The following is a 21,408-nucleotide window of genomic DNA, read 5'->3' as shown; positions in this document are numbered from 1 at the left end:
AGTCCTCATCATATTTGAATATTTTCCTGATGCTCAGTGGTCAGATTTCTTTTTTTTTTGGAACCTTGGTAACAACTTACTATGAAGTCTAAAACTAAGTGATGTATAAACACAACTTATTTATTCATAATGATAAATGAATACATGCCCTAATCTTTAGCACATCAGGAAATAATGATGTGTTTACACTAACAGGCTCTGAGTCATACAGTCCCCACCAAATGTATTGGAAGGGCAAGGCCGATTCTTTTGTTTTTGCTATATAGTGAAGACATTTGGGTTTGAGATCAAAATATGAATATAAGATGATAGATCAAAATTTCAGCTTTTCTTTCCTGTTATTTACTTCTATTACATCTAGATGTGTTAAACAACTTAGAACTTGGCACCTTTTGTTTGAACCCACCCATTTTTCAAGTGATCAAAATTATTGGAACATGTGACTGACAGGTATTTCTTGTTGCCCTGGTGTGCCCTGTTAGATAGATTGTTTAAACAATTAATAGCTCTGAATGTCTGCTCTTGGTTTGAGCCCTGGGTTTTACCTGTAATTTGTTGTTAAAAAGTATAAACCAACATGAAGACCAGAGAGCTGTCTATGGGAGAAGAGCAAGGCATTTTGAAGCTGAGAAAGGAGGAAAAATCTGGTGCAACCACCAGACATTTCACAGATTGGCCAAGGAAAACAACAGCTATGACAGCAATGACAGAAACATTGTGAAACAAAGGTCAAGCACGGTGGAGGTAATGTCATGGCTTGGGCTTGTGTGGCTGCTTCTGGAACAGACTCACTAATCTTTATTGATGATGTAAGTCATGATGGTAACAGCAGAATAAATTCAGGAGTCTACAGAAACATTCTGTCTGCCAATTTACAAAGAAATGCTTGTAGTGTAATTGGGAGGAACTTGCAGCAAGACAATGACCTAAAACACACTGCCAACACAACAAAGGACTTCATCAAGGGAAAAAAAATGGAAGGTTTTAGACCGGCCAAGTCAATCACCAGACCTTAACCCAACTGAGCATGCATTTCATCTCCTGAAGAGGAGACTGAATGAAGAAACCCCCCCAAAAAAGCAACAAATGAAAGAAGGTGCAGTACGAGACTGGGAATGCATCACAAAAGAAGAATGCAACAGTGTAACAGTGATGTCAGTGGGTTGATGCAGTTTTTGCAAGGAAGGGATATGCAACTTACACTAAGACTTTCTGTTCCAATACTTTTGCTCATCTAAAAATTGAGTAAATATCAAGAAAAGAAACTGAAATTCTAAATCTATCATCTCATGGTCATTGTTTGAACTCAAACCCAAATGTCTTCAGTGTATAGCAAAACCAGAAGAACTGGCCTTACTGTTCCAATAATTTCGGAGGGGAATGTATATGAATAGCAGTGAATAAAAATAATAGTTAAATATTAAAATCTTGTAACTTATTCTATTAATTACTATCATGACTTTTGATAGTATTAATAAAGATAATTTGCATTATGGAAAGTATATTAGGAAACAATCTCGGATAACTCAGATTATAGGCTATAAGTCTAAACATATAGTCTAAGTTTGAGACCCTTGTCATCAAAACAATTTGTTAGTGGTGTTGGCTTCAAATTATGAATTTTTCAAGTTACTTAAACAACCTAAGGTTTTGGTTAACCTACATTATGCACAAAAAGACACTGTAAATAATCTTTATTAATGCTGCGTAAGTATTTTTAATTAGCGGGATGAGTTACCAAGATGTTACCATTACTAACGGCTATTCATATATGACCAAGCTGTTAATGTAAACACATTCATTTATTAGTTTATCATATTTGTAAGTCATATACATATACATGCTAAACTAAAAGTGTTACCGAATGCTTTTATATTGTATATTTTATACTGTATATTTATATTATATGTTTTATGCTTGCATATTTGGGTAGAGTACTACAAGAAAATAAAAAAAAATAAAAAAAAAAGCTGATTTAAAACTAGACTGACAATTACAAAATTCAGTGCTACATTAAAGATTTATTCTTAATTTTTAACTGGCTAAATTCTTAATGATAATTGCCTAAGAATCTATTAAGCTAGTTTCTACTCAATGTAGAGCAACTAAACTTCAACTATAAGCTTGGATCTAGTCAATTAGTAAAAGTGCATTGTGTATATAGTACTTGTAAAATGATCACTGAATGTTATAATAATAATGCAGTAGTTAACTTACCCAGGACTGTTAGTTTGGTCCCTGGTCCAAATTCCACTTTTGCGTAACTAGTACACGTTGATTTAACTCACGACAGAAACCAAACTTGCAGCAATAATTTTTATTGGGGTTTTTCTATCTCAGTAATTAAATTACTATGAAATCAGTAAAGAACTCCGTAACTGCAAACAGCTTGATTGTAAACAACATAAAGTGGATTTTGTAAAACATATATTAACTGACTTTTAGCAGTGGATTGTAATTGCATAGCTGATCACTAGTTTTCCAACAGAGATACAAAAACTGTGTGGCATGTTGCCCAAGTTGTACATGCTAAATATATCATTTAGATTTATGTGAGAGAATGTTATTGAGGCAGTCATGAAAAATTCAATTTTAATCCATGAAGCTATAAATCACAGCTGAGGTTATTGAATAGCTGATCAAACTGACTTTATACACTATTACTATGACTAGGTAAATGCTTTTAGTACAAGGGAATAGAAGAGGACAGTGAAGAACACAAGGATAATCCTTTGAGGTTTTTAAGCAACTTACTCACCTAGAACTGTTAGTCTCGTCCCAGGGCCAAATTTCAAGTCGGCGAAGCTGACACACTGACACAAGTCCTGACATAAACTGCAACAGCTTAAACGCACTGATGGCTATCAGTATTTGAGGCCCCACGTCTATTAGAGACTGGAAAAGACAAAGCTTTCCTCTGTACAACCTAAGAGGGGCCTCTCGAATTTAGAATTGTGCACTATCTGCAGTATCTGCCAAGTTTGATTTGTGCTAAAAGTTTGATGGGATCATTTTCATTTTTTAATAAGCTCTCTATAAGGATTGCAGCATTATTTATAGCATGATCAGTGTGGGCTTAGTTGGGTTGCTAGCTGGGATGCTGTTTGCCAGCAATTGCTGCTGCTGCCTCTTAGAAAAAAGTCACATGATCTTCAGATGTGAATAATCAAGTAAAATAAATACATGTGGATTTCAGACATGTAATATGTTTCACATATTTTATATGGACCTTTCACATGTAGTGCATGTGCTTTTTATTTTTCCAGATATTTTTTTGTACATGATTCAATTATTTACACATTTTAATCTTTCGTATGTTGGACACAGGCCATCATGTTGCTGCCTCAGGGTTTCTAGTGGAATTCTGCATGTTGTCCATGTGCACATGTGGGTTTCCTCTGTTTTCTCAGATTTTGTTCTAATACCCAAAAACATGCAGGTAAGTGGATTGGCTATGCTAAACTACCCCAGGGTGTGAATGTGTGTGTGTGAATGGTGCCCTGCGATGTACTGGCATCTCATCCGGGCTGAATTGTCCCTCCTTTCTCCCAGTGTTGCAGGGCCTGGCTCAGAATTCACCATTGCCCTGACCAGGACAAAGCACTTAATGAAGATAAAGGATGAAGATGATGTAGGACACATGGTTTTATTTATCACATGTGTTTACTTGAATTCACATATGCAATCTCAGGCCATAACATGTTGAAATGCACTTTCACATGTTTTTGTGAAATGTATGTGAAATATATGTGTATAATGTTGCAAAAATCCTTCAACGATATTCCATGCCATGAACCTACGTATGTTTTATTTTAATACCAAAATCATTGCTATAATGAAGCATTACAAGCAAGCTTGAATAATGTGTACAAGCATAAAAACTGCAAAAGATTCTTGTTTTATACATCACATGAAAGAACAAGTGCTGAGTAAAAATATTTATAATAAAATATAGTAAAAAAAAAAAAAAAAATATATATATATATATATATATATATATATATATATATATATGTGTGTGTGTGTGTGTGTGTGTGTGTGTGTGTAAATTTTGTTAAGCTGAAGAAAACAAAAGTAAAAACAACAAAGTAGAGCAAAATTAGCTAAGCGCTTGAAAATAATCATGCTTTTAAATACAGAGCTCATATCTGAACTAGCTGTTAGCATATTGATAATGTATAAACTGTGCATCCTCCTCTGTCACATGACCACATGGCAGCTCTCCATCATGCCCACACCAGACTCATCGCCTTTACTTTGAAATAAAACCCTGTACAACAAAAAATTAGACTTTATGTAAAATGATTTCGCTCCATTTAAGCAGTTAATAGTGACTGTACATATCCTTAGTGTAATGTGCGGACAGTAACGTTACAAAGGTAAATATGATAGCAGAGAAGGAGGATATTTACCTGTCTCTTAATGATGAGAAGGATGACTAAGCCGTATACAAAACTTTTGAGAACGAATACGCCATAGGCCAACATAGTTGTTTTCACTCTTCGAACATATTTTCCTAAAATCAGACAAAAGAGAAAATTGTAAATTCAATTGTTTCAAAAGCATTAAAAATAGATTTAAATAAAGATGGATTTAAATAAAGAGGGGTGTTTTATCTAAGATTTGATCAAAAAGATAACCCTATTATACAGTATGCCATGAATTGCAATGAAGGATCTTACCAGCATCATCGCCTTAAAAAAAAAAAAAATTACACACATTACTATTAAGATATAATAATAATAATAATAATAATAATAATAATAATAATAATAATGATGATAATGATGATAATAATAATGCCTACTTTCAGGTGGTCCCACTATATAGTGCTCATGGTGTGTGTGATTTGTCCCATTATAGAATGAGACAATACAGGTGAACGTTTTGCCTTCAGTCCACTCTTCATAATCGACATTCAGTCTGCTGGTGATGCTGTAGAACTTGTCATTACCTTGGGTGGCAGCTTCGTCTGTACTAACATCAGTGGTACGGTTTTCTCCATCAATTTTCCAGTTCACATTCACATGGTCAGGGTAAAAACGTTCAGCCACACATACTAGTGTGACATATAGCTTTTTACACTCTTCCCACTCTGAAACACTCAGCACCTTGACAGTTGGTGGTGTGATTTCTACATTTGTATCTGAAAACACAAGAAATGGAACATTTGCAATCTGTCAGTGTTACAGCGTAACAATTAAGACAAGGTCACAAAAGATTCATGAAATTATTGTACACATACTCTTTAAATGAGCTTTTTATTTTAAGCAACTGAATGGTATAGTATAACAAAGAGAGAAAATTATAAAGTGTTTTATTTTATTTTGTTTTTTAGAAATATAACTCATTTTCACCCAGGTTGTCAATTTAAGGTTAAGTTAACTTTCTGTGGTTTTTGCCTACTTGCGCCAGTATATTCAAATATTAGATATAAAAATCACTCCTTTTTATACTAATTTATTGAGTATTCATGCAATTTATGCAATATTTATGTATTTAATAAATAAAATGCCCAAACTATGCTCAAAAGGTGATTCAGTTTTTTTTTTTGTTTTTTTTTTAAATCTACAACAAAGACTACATTGACCACACTGTGTACAGTTTCAGGTAGAAATATTCCAAGGTCCTTTAGTATAGACATTTCACCCTTAAGCTTAAAGCTTGAAAATTATTTCTAAATAATATAACTACTCATCAGTGCTTTGGCATATAATCATTTTCACAGAATTTTTTGTTGAATTCAATCATCCTCCTAAAGAGCTGTTTAAGAGGCCAGTAGGCAAGTGTAACACTTTATCTTTAATATGACTAATTTTAAATACAGTCTCCTCTGAAAATAAGTAAGCAAGGCCAATTCTTTTTTGACATTTGGGTTTGAAATTAAAAGAATATAGACAATAGACCAGAAGTTCACCTTTCTTTTCCTGATATTTATATCTACATGTGTTAAAGAACTTAGAACATGGCACCTTTTGTTTAAACCCACTCATTTTTCAAGTGATCAAAATTATTGGAACATGTGACTGATAGCTGTTTCTTGTAACCCTGGTGTGCCCTGTTAGATAGATTGATTGATGTTAGATAGATAGATTGATTGATGAATTAATAGCTCTGAATGTCTACTCTTGGTGTGAGCCCTGGGTTTCACCTGTGAAGATTGCATTTGTTGTTAAAAAGGATAAACCAACATGAAGACCAGAGAACTGCCTATGGAAGAAAAGTAAACCATTTTGAAGCTGAGAAATGAGGGAAATAGATCAGAGCCATTGCACAATCAATACTACATTTTGGAATATCCTGAAAAAGGAAGAAACCATTGGAGTACTAACAACCAAACAATGAACAGTTTGGCCAAGGAAAACAACAGTAGTTGATGACAGAAACATTCAATGTAGTGTCATGGCTTGGGCTTACATGGCTGCTTCTGGAATGGGCTCACTAATTTTTACTGATGTTGTAAGTCATGATGGAAGCAGCAGAATGAATTCAGAAGTCTACAGAAACATTCTGTCTGCCAATTTACAGAGAAATGCATCCAATCTAATTGGGAGGAACTTCATCATGTAGCAAGACAATAACCTAAAACACACTGCCAACACAACAAAGGACTTCATCAGGGGAAAAAAAGTGGAAGGTTTTAGACTGGCCAAGTCAATCACCAGACCTTAACCCGACTGAGCATGCATTTCACCTCCTGAAGAGGAGACTGAAGGGAGAAACCCCCCAAAACAAGCAACAACTGAAAGAAGCCGTGGTACCAGCCTGGAAAAACATCACAAAAGAAGAATGCAACAGTTTACTGATGTCAGTGGGTCACCAGCTAGATGCAGTGATTGAAGCAAGGGATATACAGCCAAATATTAAGTGTGATTTACTTTAAGACTATCTGTCCCAATAATTTTGCTAAAAAAAAAATGGGGTGGTCTGCCATCAAAGGTGCCATGTTCTAAGTTGTTTAACACATCTAGATGTAAATATCAGTAAAAAGCTGAAATTCTGTCTCAAAAAAAAAAAAAAAAAAGAATTGGCCTTGCCATTCCAGTACTTTCAGAGGGGACTGTATGTGCTTATTAAGTATAAACAATTACATGGTTAAAGTCAATTATTTTCCTACGTTCACCTCCTTTAAGAAACCGCTTTTTCTTAGACCTTGATACTCTAGTTACTTTTAGGAACCAGCCTGTTTGTATTACATGAGCTGTCTGTAAAGAAGCCTTTGATTTAAAGGAATACAACATGCTGTTCATACACACATGACTCAAATAAAAATAGAATTTTTTGATTGGTTGTACTTCATGGCAAGATAAATGTTGTTTTAAACATGTATTAAAAAGCAACACATACAGTATTATTTACATGTACATGGAATGCAACATGATGAAGACAATCACATAATAACCATCATATCTGATAAAATACATAACTCTTATGGATATTTATCAATTATTTATAATCAAATAGAAAAAGCTCTGAAAATACGTTATTGCCCTAGACGATGAACTGAGAGTGTCTGTTTAACTCAGTTGCAAAACAAGACTTTTTTTAAGACCATAACTTAAAAATAACAACTTTTCAGATTCATAATAAGGAATTAGATTGATTATTGCCGCTAACTACAGCCAGTAGAATAAAAATAGGGAATCTATTTCTTAGACAGTCACCTAAAGAATAATGCATAACTGAATAATGCTTACATTTTATATTCATATTATTGTATGAATGGTAAACATACAGTGTTAAATTTTCTAACACAAAAAGTAAATTTTGACAAACACACAGTGTCATTTCTTGAATTGTACTTTCTTGGATTATTCATCTGATGTTACAGTTGTATGTTGAACTCAACTGACTCCTTGGCAGGAAAACCACAAGCAATTTTCTAAGAAACTACAATGATCTTGTATGTTTGCATTCCAACGTACAAACCATTTCAAGCATACTTGCCTTCAAGTCTCTAAATTTTTATACATTTATCATAGACAGATGAATAAAGCTTAATTCTCAGTGCTTTCACTTGCATTATATACAAAAAAGCACAGCATTTTACAGTGATCTGTAGTCATTGGAATAATATGTATTACTTTAAAGATTTCAGCTATTTACTAACTTATCTGACATAACATAACACTATCTAAAAGCCATTACAATGCTTGAATAAAATACATAATCTTAATCTTACCGAGAACAGTGAGTTTTGTCCCCTGGCCAAAGTATGCAGGACGGTTGTTCACACAGAACTTCAGTATGAGTAAAACAACCTGCAGCTCCTACGCTTGAAAGAAGTCTATTTCTCTATCCATCTACCATACACTTTAAATCCCTGGGTTCTTAAAAATACTGTACTAAAAATAAATTTGTCTACCATGTGCTTTTATCTGCTATAAACTGAAGATAGAAGTAGAAGATGCAGCATAAATGTAAGCAGAACTCCGAAAGTATGTACTGATAGATAATTACTTGACAGAGCATCTCAAAGGCCTAAAGTGCCTCATTTAATTTAATTAATCATTCTATTATCAAGAATGACACCAAAAAGTTTATAATTTTTCTAATAAAGAAGTAAGAATATTAAGCTGAGCTTTAAGGAACTGCCTTCAAGGGTCAATACAAAAATGCAATAAAACTAAGGTAAAACAAAACTTCCACTTCGAAGTCTGAACATAAGTAAACACAATGAATCTAGAAACTCTTACCTAAAACGGTGAGCCTAGTACCAGGACCAAACACAGCTTTTTCACCATAGCACAGAGTTCAATCCTTCCACATCAATGTTTTTATCTACATACTATACTGTACGTTTACTCACAAAATGCCTAGTTCCAACATATTCATTACTCAAAGAACACTGTAAATGTTAGTGTGAAGGTAATAACAAAAAAACCTAATGCTGAAAGGTACTTTTTTTAAAAAAGAGTATTGAATTTCTCACCTATTACTGTGAGTTTGGTGCCACTGCCAAAGTATGCTGGGTTGTTGTAGTTCACACTGATATCATGCTATAGAGAAAACCTGCACTACTCTGTACTCTGTACACTACACTACATGATCTGATACACACCAACAATCAAGATTTTGAAGGCAATTAATGTGATGGTTAATTTAATTTAAAACTACTCTACGTCTAGCAATACAGTTAAAAGAAAGGCAAAAATATTTGCACTGGAGCTGTAACAGACTGTACTGCATTGCAACATGTCAGTTAAAATAAACATTTATAGATTTACCACTTGGAAGTACAAACCAATATCAAATAGTTAGACAATCCATTACAGATGACCAGAGCTGAATGATTAGTATATTAAACAGTGATTGATATTAGTAACATGATATTTCTTACCAAGGACTGTTAACTTGGTCCCTCCACCAAAGTAAGCTTGGAGGCTCCCAGAGGCACAGCATACACTAATAGCTCACTAATGAAATCAGCCAGGTATCATGTGCCAAATAGTCCATGCAATCTACAATTTGCCTATTGTTTAATTATTTTAGTGCATTATCATGCAACTGACATGTCTATAATGTCTATTTTATCATTCCACATCTATCCAAAAGGAGACCAGAATGTCTTTATTATTATGTTTCGGCTAAATAGACATCTATACATACTGCATTAAAATCTAAGTCAAGTAAATAATCCCTTTCAAGAAACCTCAGAAATGTTTAAAACACTGAATCAAACTTTCTCACCTCTGACTGTAAGTTTAGTTCCACTGCCAAAGAATGCTTGATTGTAGCCTGTCACATTGACACTAAGCAACTGAAAAAACCCTCACTCTTTGTGCAAAACGAATATAGCTGTGCTATTATTCACTGGCACAATTCTTAGGGGATTTGTTTTTCCTTACCTAAAACGGTGAGTTTGGTGCCTGCTCCAAAATATGCTTGCAAGCCGGAGCACAGAGTTTCAAGGCTGTATCTTTAACATCTACACTTAGCTTAGTCTATTATAGCATGTGTGTTTTTTTTTTTTTTTTTTTTTTTTTTTTTTCACAAAAATCAGACATTTACATCAAACAATTCATGTACTTCTTGCACTCTTAAAGATGTATTAGCTCTGGACATTTATAGAGAGATTTGATACCAAGAATGGTATGTTGACATTAAACTGCCTAAGAGCAATTACAATGCCTGAATAAAATAGATAAACTTACCGAGAACTGTGAGTTTGGTTCCCTGGCCAAAGTGTGCAGGCTGAGTGTTCACACTGAACAGCAGTAAGATTAAAACAGCCTGCAGCACTTAAGCTTGAATGAATGCTAACATTGAACTATTTACACTGTACTTTTAATTGTAAATTTTCTACAGAACCCCTACTATAATGTTTCTCATGTATATAGCATGCCAATTGAATCTGTTAAGAAGAGCAAAACCCCTTTATGATTATGATTGTAGTTCATCTAAAAAGAACTGTTCACATTGCTTTAAATGTAGGCCTTTTAATATACCTCACAAATAAAATTAAATAGTAATCAAGCAAAAAATGTATTTTCTCACCTCTAACTGTGAGTTTAGTTCCACTGCCAAAGTATGCAGGATCTGTATTCGTCACACTGACACTGTGCTACTGAAAAACCTCCACTCTTTTTGCGCAGAACGAATGTCAACCTTAATATAGCTCTGCTACTATATAATAGCAACATTTCTATGCTCTTAAGAAGATACATAGTATAGATATGGATTTTTTTTCTTACCTAAAACAGTAAGTTTGGTGCCTGCTCCAAAATATGCTTGCGAAGCAGAGCACAGAGTTTCAAAGCTGTATCTTTAATGTCTATCCTTCAGCTTAGAGGATTACTCTCTATATTGCAGTGTTATTTACAATATTAGACATTTACATTAAAATAAGCAGAGTGTAAGCTGATTTAGTTTGATGAAAATATAGAGCAAGTTCATATTTCTTACCAAGAACAGTGAGTTTTGTTCCTTCACCAAAGTAAGCTGGATAGTTTCCATTGACACAACATGAACACTTATTGAAGAAACAGCTTGAATTGCATGCTCTTGACTGTAGAACAAACTAGCCTGCTGTTTTTTTTTTTTAAACATAACCCTTCAAGATTTGCCTGCTTTTCACACAATGCATTAAAGTTCTCCAAAACTCAATCTTTATAATATTGCTATTGATTAGTAGCATGATATTTCTTACCAAGAACTGTTAACTTGGTCCCTCCACCAAAGTAAGCTTCGCGGTTCCCAGAGGCACAGTGTACAAACTCACTAATGAAATCATCTATCCATCATGTCCTATATAGTCTGTACAATCTATCATTTGGCTAATGCATGATTATTTTATGTGCATCACATGTATATCATGTACATAATATCTATGCCCTGCATATCATGTCTATGGCAGGTCTATCTAGCCTTAAAGGAGGCCAGAAGTTCTTTATAACTATACATTTTTTTTCAGCAAATCAGACAAGATCTGTTTTAAAGCTTTTTAAGAAATAAAATTAAATATTAACCATGCTTTTTAAAATAGTTAATGAAACTTTCTCACCTCTTACTGTAAGCTTAGTTCCACTTCCAAAGAGAGCAGGATAACTGCCTGTCACATTGATACTAAGCTACTGAATAACTCCTGAAGGACTGAATATTTTTCTATGCCCTAAAAGGACTACCAACTGTATATTCTTCCTTCTTTTCACAGATCACCAAAGCCAAATGCTAATGATATTAAAGAGTAATTGCAATTGACTAGTAATATGATATTTCTTACCAAGAACTGTTAACTTGGTTCCTCCACCAAAGTAAGCTGGATTGACCCCAGAGGCACAGCATACAAGCTCACTAATGAAATCACCCAACCATGTGCCATATAGTCTATACAATCTATTGTTTCCCTACTGCTTACTTATTTTTGTGCAATTAAGATTTCTCACCTCTGACTGTCAGTTAGCTACTGAAAAACTCCCTAAGGACTGAATATTTTTCTATGCCCTAAAAAAGGATTACCAACTGTATATCTTTCTTTCTTTTTCACGATCAGCAAAGCTATATAGTGATAAAATTAAAGAGTAATTGCAATTGATTAGTAACATGATATTTCTTACCAAGGACTGTTAACTTGGTTCCTCCACCAAAGTAAGCTTGACTGGTCCCATAGGCACAGCATACAAACTCACTAATGAAATCACCCAACCATCATGTGCCAAACAGTCCATACCATCCATCATCTGCCTATTGCGTAATTATTTTTGTGCAGCATATTTACATCCTGTGTATATATTTACAGCAAGTTTATCAAATCTATAAAGAAGCTAATTCCTCTGAACAGCGTTTCAATTATAGAGCTCTAAAATGCAGCTCAAATGAACAACCTCTTTCAAGAAACATAATAAATAGTCTCAGTGAAATCTAATCCTTTATATATCATACTTTAAAAAATACATAATTACATATATATAGTTAAGTTTTCTCACCTCTGACTGTCAGTTTAGTTCCACTGCCAAAGAAAACAGGATAGCTGCCTGTCACACTGACACTCAGCTACTGAAAAACTACTTAAGGACTGAACATTTCTCTACACCCTAAAAAAGGATTACTGTATATTCTTCCTTCTTTTCATAGATTAGCAAAGCTAAATGCTGATCATATTAAAGAGTAATTGCAACTGATTAGTAACATGATATTTCTTACCAAGAACTGTTAACTTGGTTCCTCCACCAAAGTAAGCTGGATTGCCAAGAGTGGCACAGCGTACAAACTCACTAATGAAATCACCCAAGATAGATTTCTAAAAATGCAGCTCAAATGAACAACCTCTTTCAAGAAACATAATAAATAGTCTCAATGAAATTTAACTCTTTATATATATCATACTTTAAAAATATATATATATAATTAAGCTTTCTCACCTCTGACTGTTAGTTTAGTTCCACTGCCAAAGAAAGCAGGTTCGTAGTTATCACACTGACACTAAGCTACTGAAAAACTTCCCACTTACCTCTATAGTGCTATAAAATTTACTATAATATTATTGTACACTGTGACAGATGGATATATGATACTGTAGCAGAAGTTTAACATAAATAATCCAAGAAAGGACATAATATTACAACACAAAACCCTTCTATAATTTTGAATCTAAGATGATTTTTTTCAGATTGCTTTAAGTCTTCTAAGAAACCGTAATCATGCTTTTTATAAGTTTAATCAAATTTTCTCACCTCTTACTGTGAGTTTAGTCCCACTGCCAAAGAATGCAGGATTGTAGTTCGTCACATTGACACTAAGCTATTGAAAAACCTCCAGTCTTTGTGCAAAATGAATGTGACCCTCAAAGTAGCCCTGCTGTTATACAATAAGTACACAATATATTGGATTTTTTCTTACCTAAAACGGTGAGTTTGGTGCCTGCTCCAAAATATGCTTCTGAATATGAGCACAGAGTTTCAGGGCTGTATCTTAAATGTCTACACCTTATCTTAGAGAATTACTGCCTGCTTTGCTCTGGCTTACTTGGTTTTGAACATGATCAGATTTACCTGCTTTCCTTCAAGAGTTCTCGTAATACCACTTGTACACTTCCTACAGTAAGAACGGCTAGAAACATTTCAAACAAAATATAAGCAATACTTACCAAGAACGGTCAATTTTGTACCGCTGCCGAAATAAGCTTCATAATTGGCACAGCATTTGGTTGTCATATCAAAAAGTGTATCTAGATTCATGCTCTAATGACTATTTATATAATTACAGTTATGCATGCCACTAGATAAAACTTTTATACTGCTGTCTGCTTAGTAGATTTTAGTATTTTTTTGTCATATAATTTCAAGTCAAAGCACTTTCTTACCTAAAACTGTGAGTTTTGTTCCATCTCCAAAGTATGCTGGATCATTGAAGGTCACAGTCTGATCGCATGAACTATTTTCCCAGATCTCTCTAATGCTAACTGTGTCAACCTGACATGACCAAATTTTTCATATATTAGCCTTAACTCTAAATAAAACCTGACTGCTATGATTTTAAGACCAAAACTTTCTTACCTAAAACTGTGAGTTTTGTTCCATCTCCAAAGTATGCTTGATCACGGTTATCACGGTATGATTGTGTAAACAAATTTTTCAGCTCTCTCTAATGCTAATTGTCAGTATGTTTGCATCAACTCTCTAGTTTTTATAGAATAAAATAGAAAAATAAGATCACCTGGGTTCTGCTAAGGCTGAGTGAATAGAAAATTACAAACTTAGACAGAAACCATTTTTACTTAAAGAAAAGTTCTCTAAGCTTTAAGTCAAAGCAATGTTTTTCTGCAATGCCTAATGGATGAATGCTTCAGATTTCCAATTAACAATGCAATTTTACAATTTTATATTGGTGATAATTACAAGATCAAAATATTCTTACCTAAAACAGTTAATTTTGTTCCATCTCCAAAGTATGCTTGATAACCGCTGTCACAGTATGACTGTGTGAACAATTTTCCCAGATCTCTCTAATGCTAATACTGTGGACCTAGCATGACAACATTTCTCATACATTCGCATTGTATTTGCGAGTTTATAACTTTGGAAAGAAAAACCATCTTGAGTGCCCCAATGGCTTGGTGATACAGCACTTTAGATGTAGAAAATGACCTAGATTTGAACCACTAGCAGAGAAGGTCTGAAATCATTTAATTAAATCCTAACATCCTGAATAGTTCAGAATTTTCACTACCAGTGAAATAAATTTAACATTGATCAACATTTCAAGAACAAAACTTTCTTACCTAAAACAGTCAGTTTTGTTCCAGCTCCAAAGTATGCTGGATTGGCATTGGCACAGTATATTTGTGCAAACAAATTTCCTAGATCTTTCCAATGCTAATTTTTCCTTTACTTTGTAAATTATATAACTACATAATTTCTCCTGGGTGCTTCTATGGCTAAGTGAAATGGTACATTAAATAGAGAACATTACTGACTTAGATAGGGTCATTGGCACTTAAAGAAACAATCTGCACCAATTAAATCAAAGTAGTTATTTTCCCCACTACCTAATGCATGACCTCTTCATGCATTTACATTAATTAAAAATTGAGGACAATTACAGAGCCAAAACCTTCTTACCTAAAACTGTGAGTTTTGTTCCAGCTCCAAAGTATGCTTGATAGGCGTTGGCACAGTACACTTGTCCAGACAAATTTCTTAGATCTATCTAATGCTAGTTTTGACAACCTGGCATAATTGCATTTATAAACCTACTTACGGCTGATGTGGCTCAATAAAAATGCATTGTAGAGTTACAAACGCATAAAAATGGATTTAAAAAATCTAGTCACAAGCTTCATGTTAAAATGTGAATCTAGTGGACTTACCTAAAACGGTCAGTTTTGTCCCATTTCCAAAATATGCTTGAGTGCCAGTGTCACGTTGTAAAGCAGTGCTTCAAAATATGCATCCAGTCCCCATAGTATTCCATAATAAAAGATAAAAACATGAAACAAGGCATATCCAGAATGATTTCCAATTTAAAGGCACTTTGGTGCAAAGTTTTAAGTGATGTGTCTTTACAAAAACAGTGTGCATTTCCATGAAGAAAAAAAAAATCATCAGTAATGAGTAGAAAAAGAAAGTCGCATATTGAAAAGGATATGTAGAGTCTGGAGGTTTAAATCACTGTGAAATAAACCACACGTTCCTGTTCATGGATCCACTGACACTACCAGTAATAGCAGGGAGGTTTTTGTACGGCGGCTCTATGGAAATGTATCATCGTGGCCCCCTGTCCCCACGGTGTTAAAGCATTAAACAAAAACAAAATTGTGTATTCTGCCTCTAACCCGTACCCCTCCCACACCTCACTTTATCTTTACTTCTCATCGGACACTTCGCACACTATTATAATTTTGTCAGGTGTTTCAGCAGGCAGTGCAATCTAAACTGAATGTTGCTATTTCTGTGAGTACCAAGAAATCGAGCAGGTGCATTGTATCAAAAAAAAAAATCTTCCTGTGTCATTACCCCCACCCACATCCTCCTGTAACTGTATCAAAGTATGACCGATTACAGGCTCTGCTGCCTTCACTGTAACTGCACCAGGAGATGGAGACACAGAAGCCTTATATTACAAATATTCATTTACCTACTGATGCTGAAAAAGCCCTGAAATACTGATGATGTACAGTGATTTGCATAAGTATTCACCTCCTTGGACTTTTCCACATTTTGTAGCATAAAAAAATCTAACTGAAATGGACATAATTGGGATTTTGTCATGAACATGTCTGCCATGCATATTTCCCAGGCCCGGGACTAATTACTCTAGTGCAATATTTAATATTGCTTTAAGAATTATACCACACACTCCCTATTAAAATAGGAGTAATATTATAGCTGATGAATTGCAAAAGGTGAGTATGCCTACATTTTTGAGCATTATAGTTTGATCAAACAGATTTTTGTTCATACACCCTTATTCTGCATATTGATGGACAATTAAACCCTCCTGGGCCACTCTGCCCATTCCACCAAAATTCCAACCAAAAACAATAACAAAGAACAAACGTGAAAGTTGTGATTGCAAAAGTATTCACCCTCCTTGCTGTGAAACTCCTAATTTTTTCCTAAAGCAATCAGTTATCATCAGAAGTCACATAATTAGTTGGGGTTCACAGGTGTGCAATCAAATTTGAATATGGTCTCAATATTAATAAACCTGTTCCCAGTGGCATACGGGAGGAGCATGCAAGACATGCACTATGGGTTGGAGACGTGTGTTGGGAGGGGGAGAGGGTTCAGTGTAGGACACAAAAAATGAACCTGAAATGTAATCATTATGCAACTGGACTTCAAACATTAGCAAAAATTTATAAATGTACAAAAAACACACGTGTGTATCAATAACTTATTTACGTGATATAGTTTTGCCTTGTTAATCGCCTCCTTCCTGTCCCATAGAGCCCCCTGCCTCACCCTGCCATCAGAGCCTCCGAATTTTGCATTCTATCACGGCCTGTTCCTGGAAAGACCCTAAATTTGTTAGAGAAAATAGCTAAACAAACAGAAGCATAAAGACCAAAGAGCTATCAAAACAAATCCAGGACAAAGTTCTAGAAAAGTATCACAATATTAGTATCTCAATATTAGTCCTACTTGATCTTAGTACTGCATTTGACACTATAGATCATAACATTCTCGTAGATCGCTTACAAAATCACATAGGTATTCAGGGACAGGCATTAAAAGGGTTTAGATCCTACCTGTCTGATCGATACCATTTTGTACATTTAAATTTAATGCCAGTGAAATATGGGGTTCCACAAGGATCAGTTTTAGGACCTCTACTGTTAGAAGACATGGGATTAGTTTCCATTGTTATGCTGACGATACCCAGTTATACATCTCATCAAAACCAGATAAAATAAATAAATTGTCTAGATTAACTGAGTGTGTTAAAGATATAAAAGATAGGATGACTGATAATTTTCTGTTATTAAATCCTGATAAGACAGAAATATTACTTATTGGTCCAAAAACCAGTACACAAAAGCTCTCTCAATTCAACTTGCATTTAGAAGGATGTACTATTACTACTAGCTCGACAGTGAAAGACCTGGGCGTAATATTAGACAGCAGCTTGTCTTTTGAAAATCATATTTTCAATATTACTAAAACAGCGTTCTTCCACCTTAGAAACACTGCCAAGCTTAGGAACATTTTATCTGTATCTGATGCAGAAAAGCTAGTTCATGCATTCATGACCTCCAGACTGGACTATTGTAATGCATTGCTAGGTGGTTGTCCTGCATCTTCAATAAACAAGCTACAGTTAGTCCAGAATGCAGCCGCCAGAGTTCTTACTAGGTCAAGAAAAGATGATCACATAACCCCAATATTATCATCCCTGCACTGGCTACCTGTTAAGATTAGAATTGATTATAAACTAGCACTACTTACGTACAAGGCTCTAAATGGTTTAGCTCCCACGTATCTAGCCAGTCTTCTAACACGTCACAATCCACCACGCTCCTTAAGATCTCAAAACTCTGGACTTCTGGTAGTTCTCAGAATATCAAAGTCTACAAAAGGAGGTAGAGCATTTTTGTATTTAGCTCCTAAACTTTGGAATAGCCTTCCTGACAGTGTTCGGGGCTCAGACACAGTCTCCCAGTTCAAACGTAGATTAAAGACATATATCTTTAGCCAGGCATACACTTAACACACACCATAACCTTGTACTTCAGTACATCTGATTAATTGCAAATTATGACTTAGGGCTTACTAATATTTGAACAGCAGCTACGCTAATTCCTTTTCCACTTGTTTCCCTTCTTCTACCCATCCCCGAGGCACATAGAGATTGTGCCAGCTCCAGTAGACGAGGCCAACCCTGTGAGGATCCTGAGGCATCCAGAGATGGACCTGCTCCAGCTGGTTTCTGCCTCGTGAGGATTTGGGTGTTCAAAGCAACGCTGCCACCCCTGTGTGGACTTTGAGGATTTTGAGGAAGACAACAACCTACATGACTATAAATAAATACAGAAAGGACATTGTTCATATCACACTCTCCAGTGTCACCCAAATGAGGATGGGTTCCCTTTTGAGTCTGGTTCCTCTCAAGGTTTCTTCCTCATATCATCTAAGGGAGTTTTTCCTTGCCACATTCGCCTCAGTCGCCTCAGGCTTGCTCACTAGGGATAATTCTGTCTAACATCTAGGACTGTTTGCATGCTTTTTGTTTCTTATGTTCTGTAAAGCTGCTTTGAGACAATGTTCATTGTTAAAAGCGCTATACAAATAAAATTAAATTGAATAAATTGAATATCAGTTACAGTTTTTCAAAAACAGATTTGTGTCTCAGTTAAGCACAATCAACTTAAGTTTTATGCAGGGAATGTTCCTCGTATTCTGAGTTGGTTTATGCAAGTTGATTTTCATGGCAATCCCTTATTAAATCACTTGTGTTTAGATTACAACTCCAAAGTTTCCAGATTTTTCATGAGTAGAGATGTTTTAGATGGGGATTTTCTGTAGGGTCAGAAACAGCCTTGCTTCCCTCACCAGGTAACACAGAGCAGCTTACAAACATGGCCACCAACTACAACTCCCAGACCAAAGAGCAGCCTACAAACATGGCCGCCGAGGACTACAGCACCCAACAGCCATCACAGACTCTCTCACGTTCACATTCACCTTCATTCACACCTGGAGTCATTTGTTCTATCACTGCCACAGTATATAAGGACTCACTTTACAACGGTTTAGTCTGAAGTATATGCTCAGTGTTACGTCCCTCTCGATAACAAGCCTTATGTTCTACAGTTATTGTGTTTATGGTTATGACTACGTTTCTGGTTCCTGGTTTATGTCTTTGTCTTTTGCCCAAGTAACTCTGTTTGCATATCGCCTGACTTCTGCCTGGTTTCTGACACTGATTCTGCTCTGTGTTTTGGATTTGTTTGCCTGTGCTCAATTAAAGAATCTTAACCTGCAACTGTCACTGTTTCTGCTGCCTGACTTAACAAATTTTAAAAATAAATAAATAAATAAATGGAATAAGTTGAATAATCAATGTCTTCATTAACCAATGAAAAATCACCATCAGTGAAAAAAATTAAATCTATAATAAGTTTAATTAATTTTAAAGTTAAATGATAAAATTCAAAACTGAGGCTGAATAGCAAGTTCCATATATATATATGTGTATATATATAATATAAAAACATTATTTTTGGATTATAAAGTCTTAGGTCTGAAAGATCTAAAGAAAAATACAGCAAAGTTCTCTGTTATAACTTCGCATTATTTCTCAACCCCATGTATACTTTATATAACAGTGTAACTGCAAGTAACAGAAATATTATAATTTCAAAAGATCTAAATATATCACAAATAAAAATATTTTTATGTTTTGATTAAATAGTCTTTAATTTGCTAATACTATAGTAAGTTTAGAACATGTGATTCAGTTGGCTCATGTATTTCTCTGCTGTAGGTTACTGTAAATGTTGCTGATTTCCTCATTTCATCCTGCAGAGGTCAGCATATGATCTATAATCCACTTTATGGCACTGTAATTACATCACTCTCGCTTAGTAACCACATAGACATCTTAGAGTAACCTCAGTTAGGAACACTATAGAAGTTAGATATGAACACCAGATTTCAGTAATTATGTTGATTATATTTCTGGTAATTACAAGATATTTATTTTTTCCAGGCTGTGCTGTAATGGGAAGAAGGAAAATTAATTTAGAAAATAAACAGCTTTAATTACATCCCCCTGCTGCATGCTTTGACACTTCAGGGACGTGAATGCTGAGGTTATTGCTCATGTGTGTAGCTCAGCTAAAACACTGTGCTACTTGATGTGCAGAAGTACACAGCTGAATCATTCACTTCTAGTCCCTTTAGCTGCAGGGTCGCGTGTCGCACCTCAGGACGGATCATAGAATATTTACTCTTGTTAAATGGTTCAACTGTTTGAGCCATATCTTTCCCAACAGACATAGTGATCATGTCCATTTCACCCAAACTTCTCTGCCTGTACCAGTACATGTAGTAATGAGTGTCGTCATCATGCTGACATCCAATTTCCACTGAATCACCACCTTTCTTGATAAGTAAAGTTGGATTTTGAATAATGCTTACTCCATGTAAAGATTCTGTAAGAGAAAGAATAACATTTCTTACTTAAAATGTCCTGTCATGTCCTTAAATCCTGTTACATCACTTAAATCATGATTCATACTTCATTTAATACAGATCTAATAGCCTGTTCATTAATTCATAAATATCATACTTGCAATGATGAGTAAGGCAAGCCCGACATATACCAGCCCCATGATATGCAGAGGGAAACTGATAGCCTTGCTGTTTCTTTCCTTCACTTTCTCATTATATCAGTTCTTATTAGCAACAGGAAATGACATCACTAATCTGTTGAAAAAACACAGCAGATGTAGATCTTCAGTCTTGATCAGTCATACATTTTTCTCTACCATATATACAGAGTGTATGTTCTGTATATACTATATGTAAGAGGGTTTATGTTGTTAAATGCAAAAGCAAATTGCGAGTTGATTTTGAAATTTGAATTTCTTTTATTGTTTTAGTGTTTACTGCTCCATATAATAATTAATTTGTTTTTAATAAAAATTAATAAAAAAAATATTCATAAAGCAATGTAAGCTTTACAGAATTTTTTAGAAGAGCCTTTTGCACCACACACACACACCCACACACATACACACACACGCTCCATATTCACTGGGACCACACAAAGATACGTTCACTGTCCACTTTAATAGGAACACCTGCACCCCCTCATTCATGCAATCTTCTGATAATGTAGCTGTAACACAATGCATAAAATCATAGCTATGGAGTTGTGACAACAAATATTGGTTTACAAATAGATAAGTTACAAATAGCAGAAAAAAGTGAACAAGGATGACAGAAATAAATTTCAGTGAAG

At 34.8% G+C, this 21,408-nt stretch overlaps 1 protein-coding gene across 1 annotated transcript; it reads right to left on the bottom strand.

Annotated features, from left to right (window-relative positions):
* Positions 1-3,630: 3,630 nt before the first annotated feature.
* On the bottom strand, positions 3,631-20,819 carry LOC117598362 (T cell receptor beta chain MC.7.G5). Its single transcript, XM_053237524.1, has 7 exons — positions 20,734-20,819; positions 20,297-20,596; positions 13,802-13,924; positions 4,808-5,146; positions 4,683-4,694; positions 4,413-4,516; positions 3,631-4,270 (listed from the first exon to the last, which is right to left on the bottom strand). The coding sequence occupies exons 1-7, from the start codon at positions 20,774-20,776 to the stop codon at positions 4,253-4,255; spliced, it is 939 nt and encodes a 312-aa protein (XP_053093499.1). The 5' UTR covers positions 20,777-20,819; the 3' UTR covers positions 3,631-4,252.
* Between the last annotated feature and the right edge of the window lie 589 nt (positions 20,820-21,408).

Source organism: Pangasianodon hypophthalmus, chromosome 10 (assembly GCF_027358585.1).
Source record: "Pangasianodon hypophthalmus isolate fPanHyp1 chromosome 10, fPanHyp1.pri, whole genome shotgun sequence".
Classification (NCBI taxonomy): domain Eukaryota; kingdom Metazoa; phylum Chordata; class Actinopteri; order Siluriformes; family Pangasiidae; genus Pangasianodon; species Pangasianodon hypophthalmus.
The sequence above is the reverse complement of the archived record's forward strand: the minus strand, read 5'-3'. Positions and strand labels throughout refer to the sequence as shown.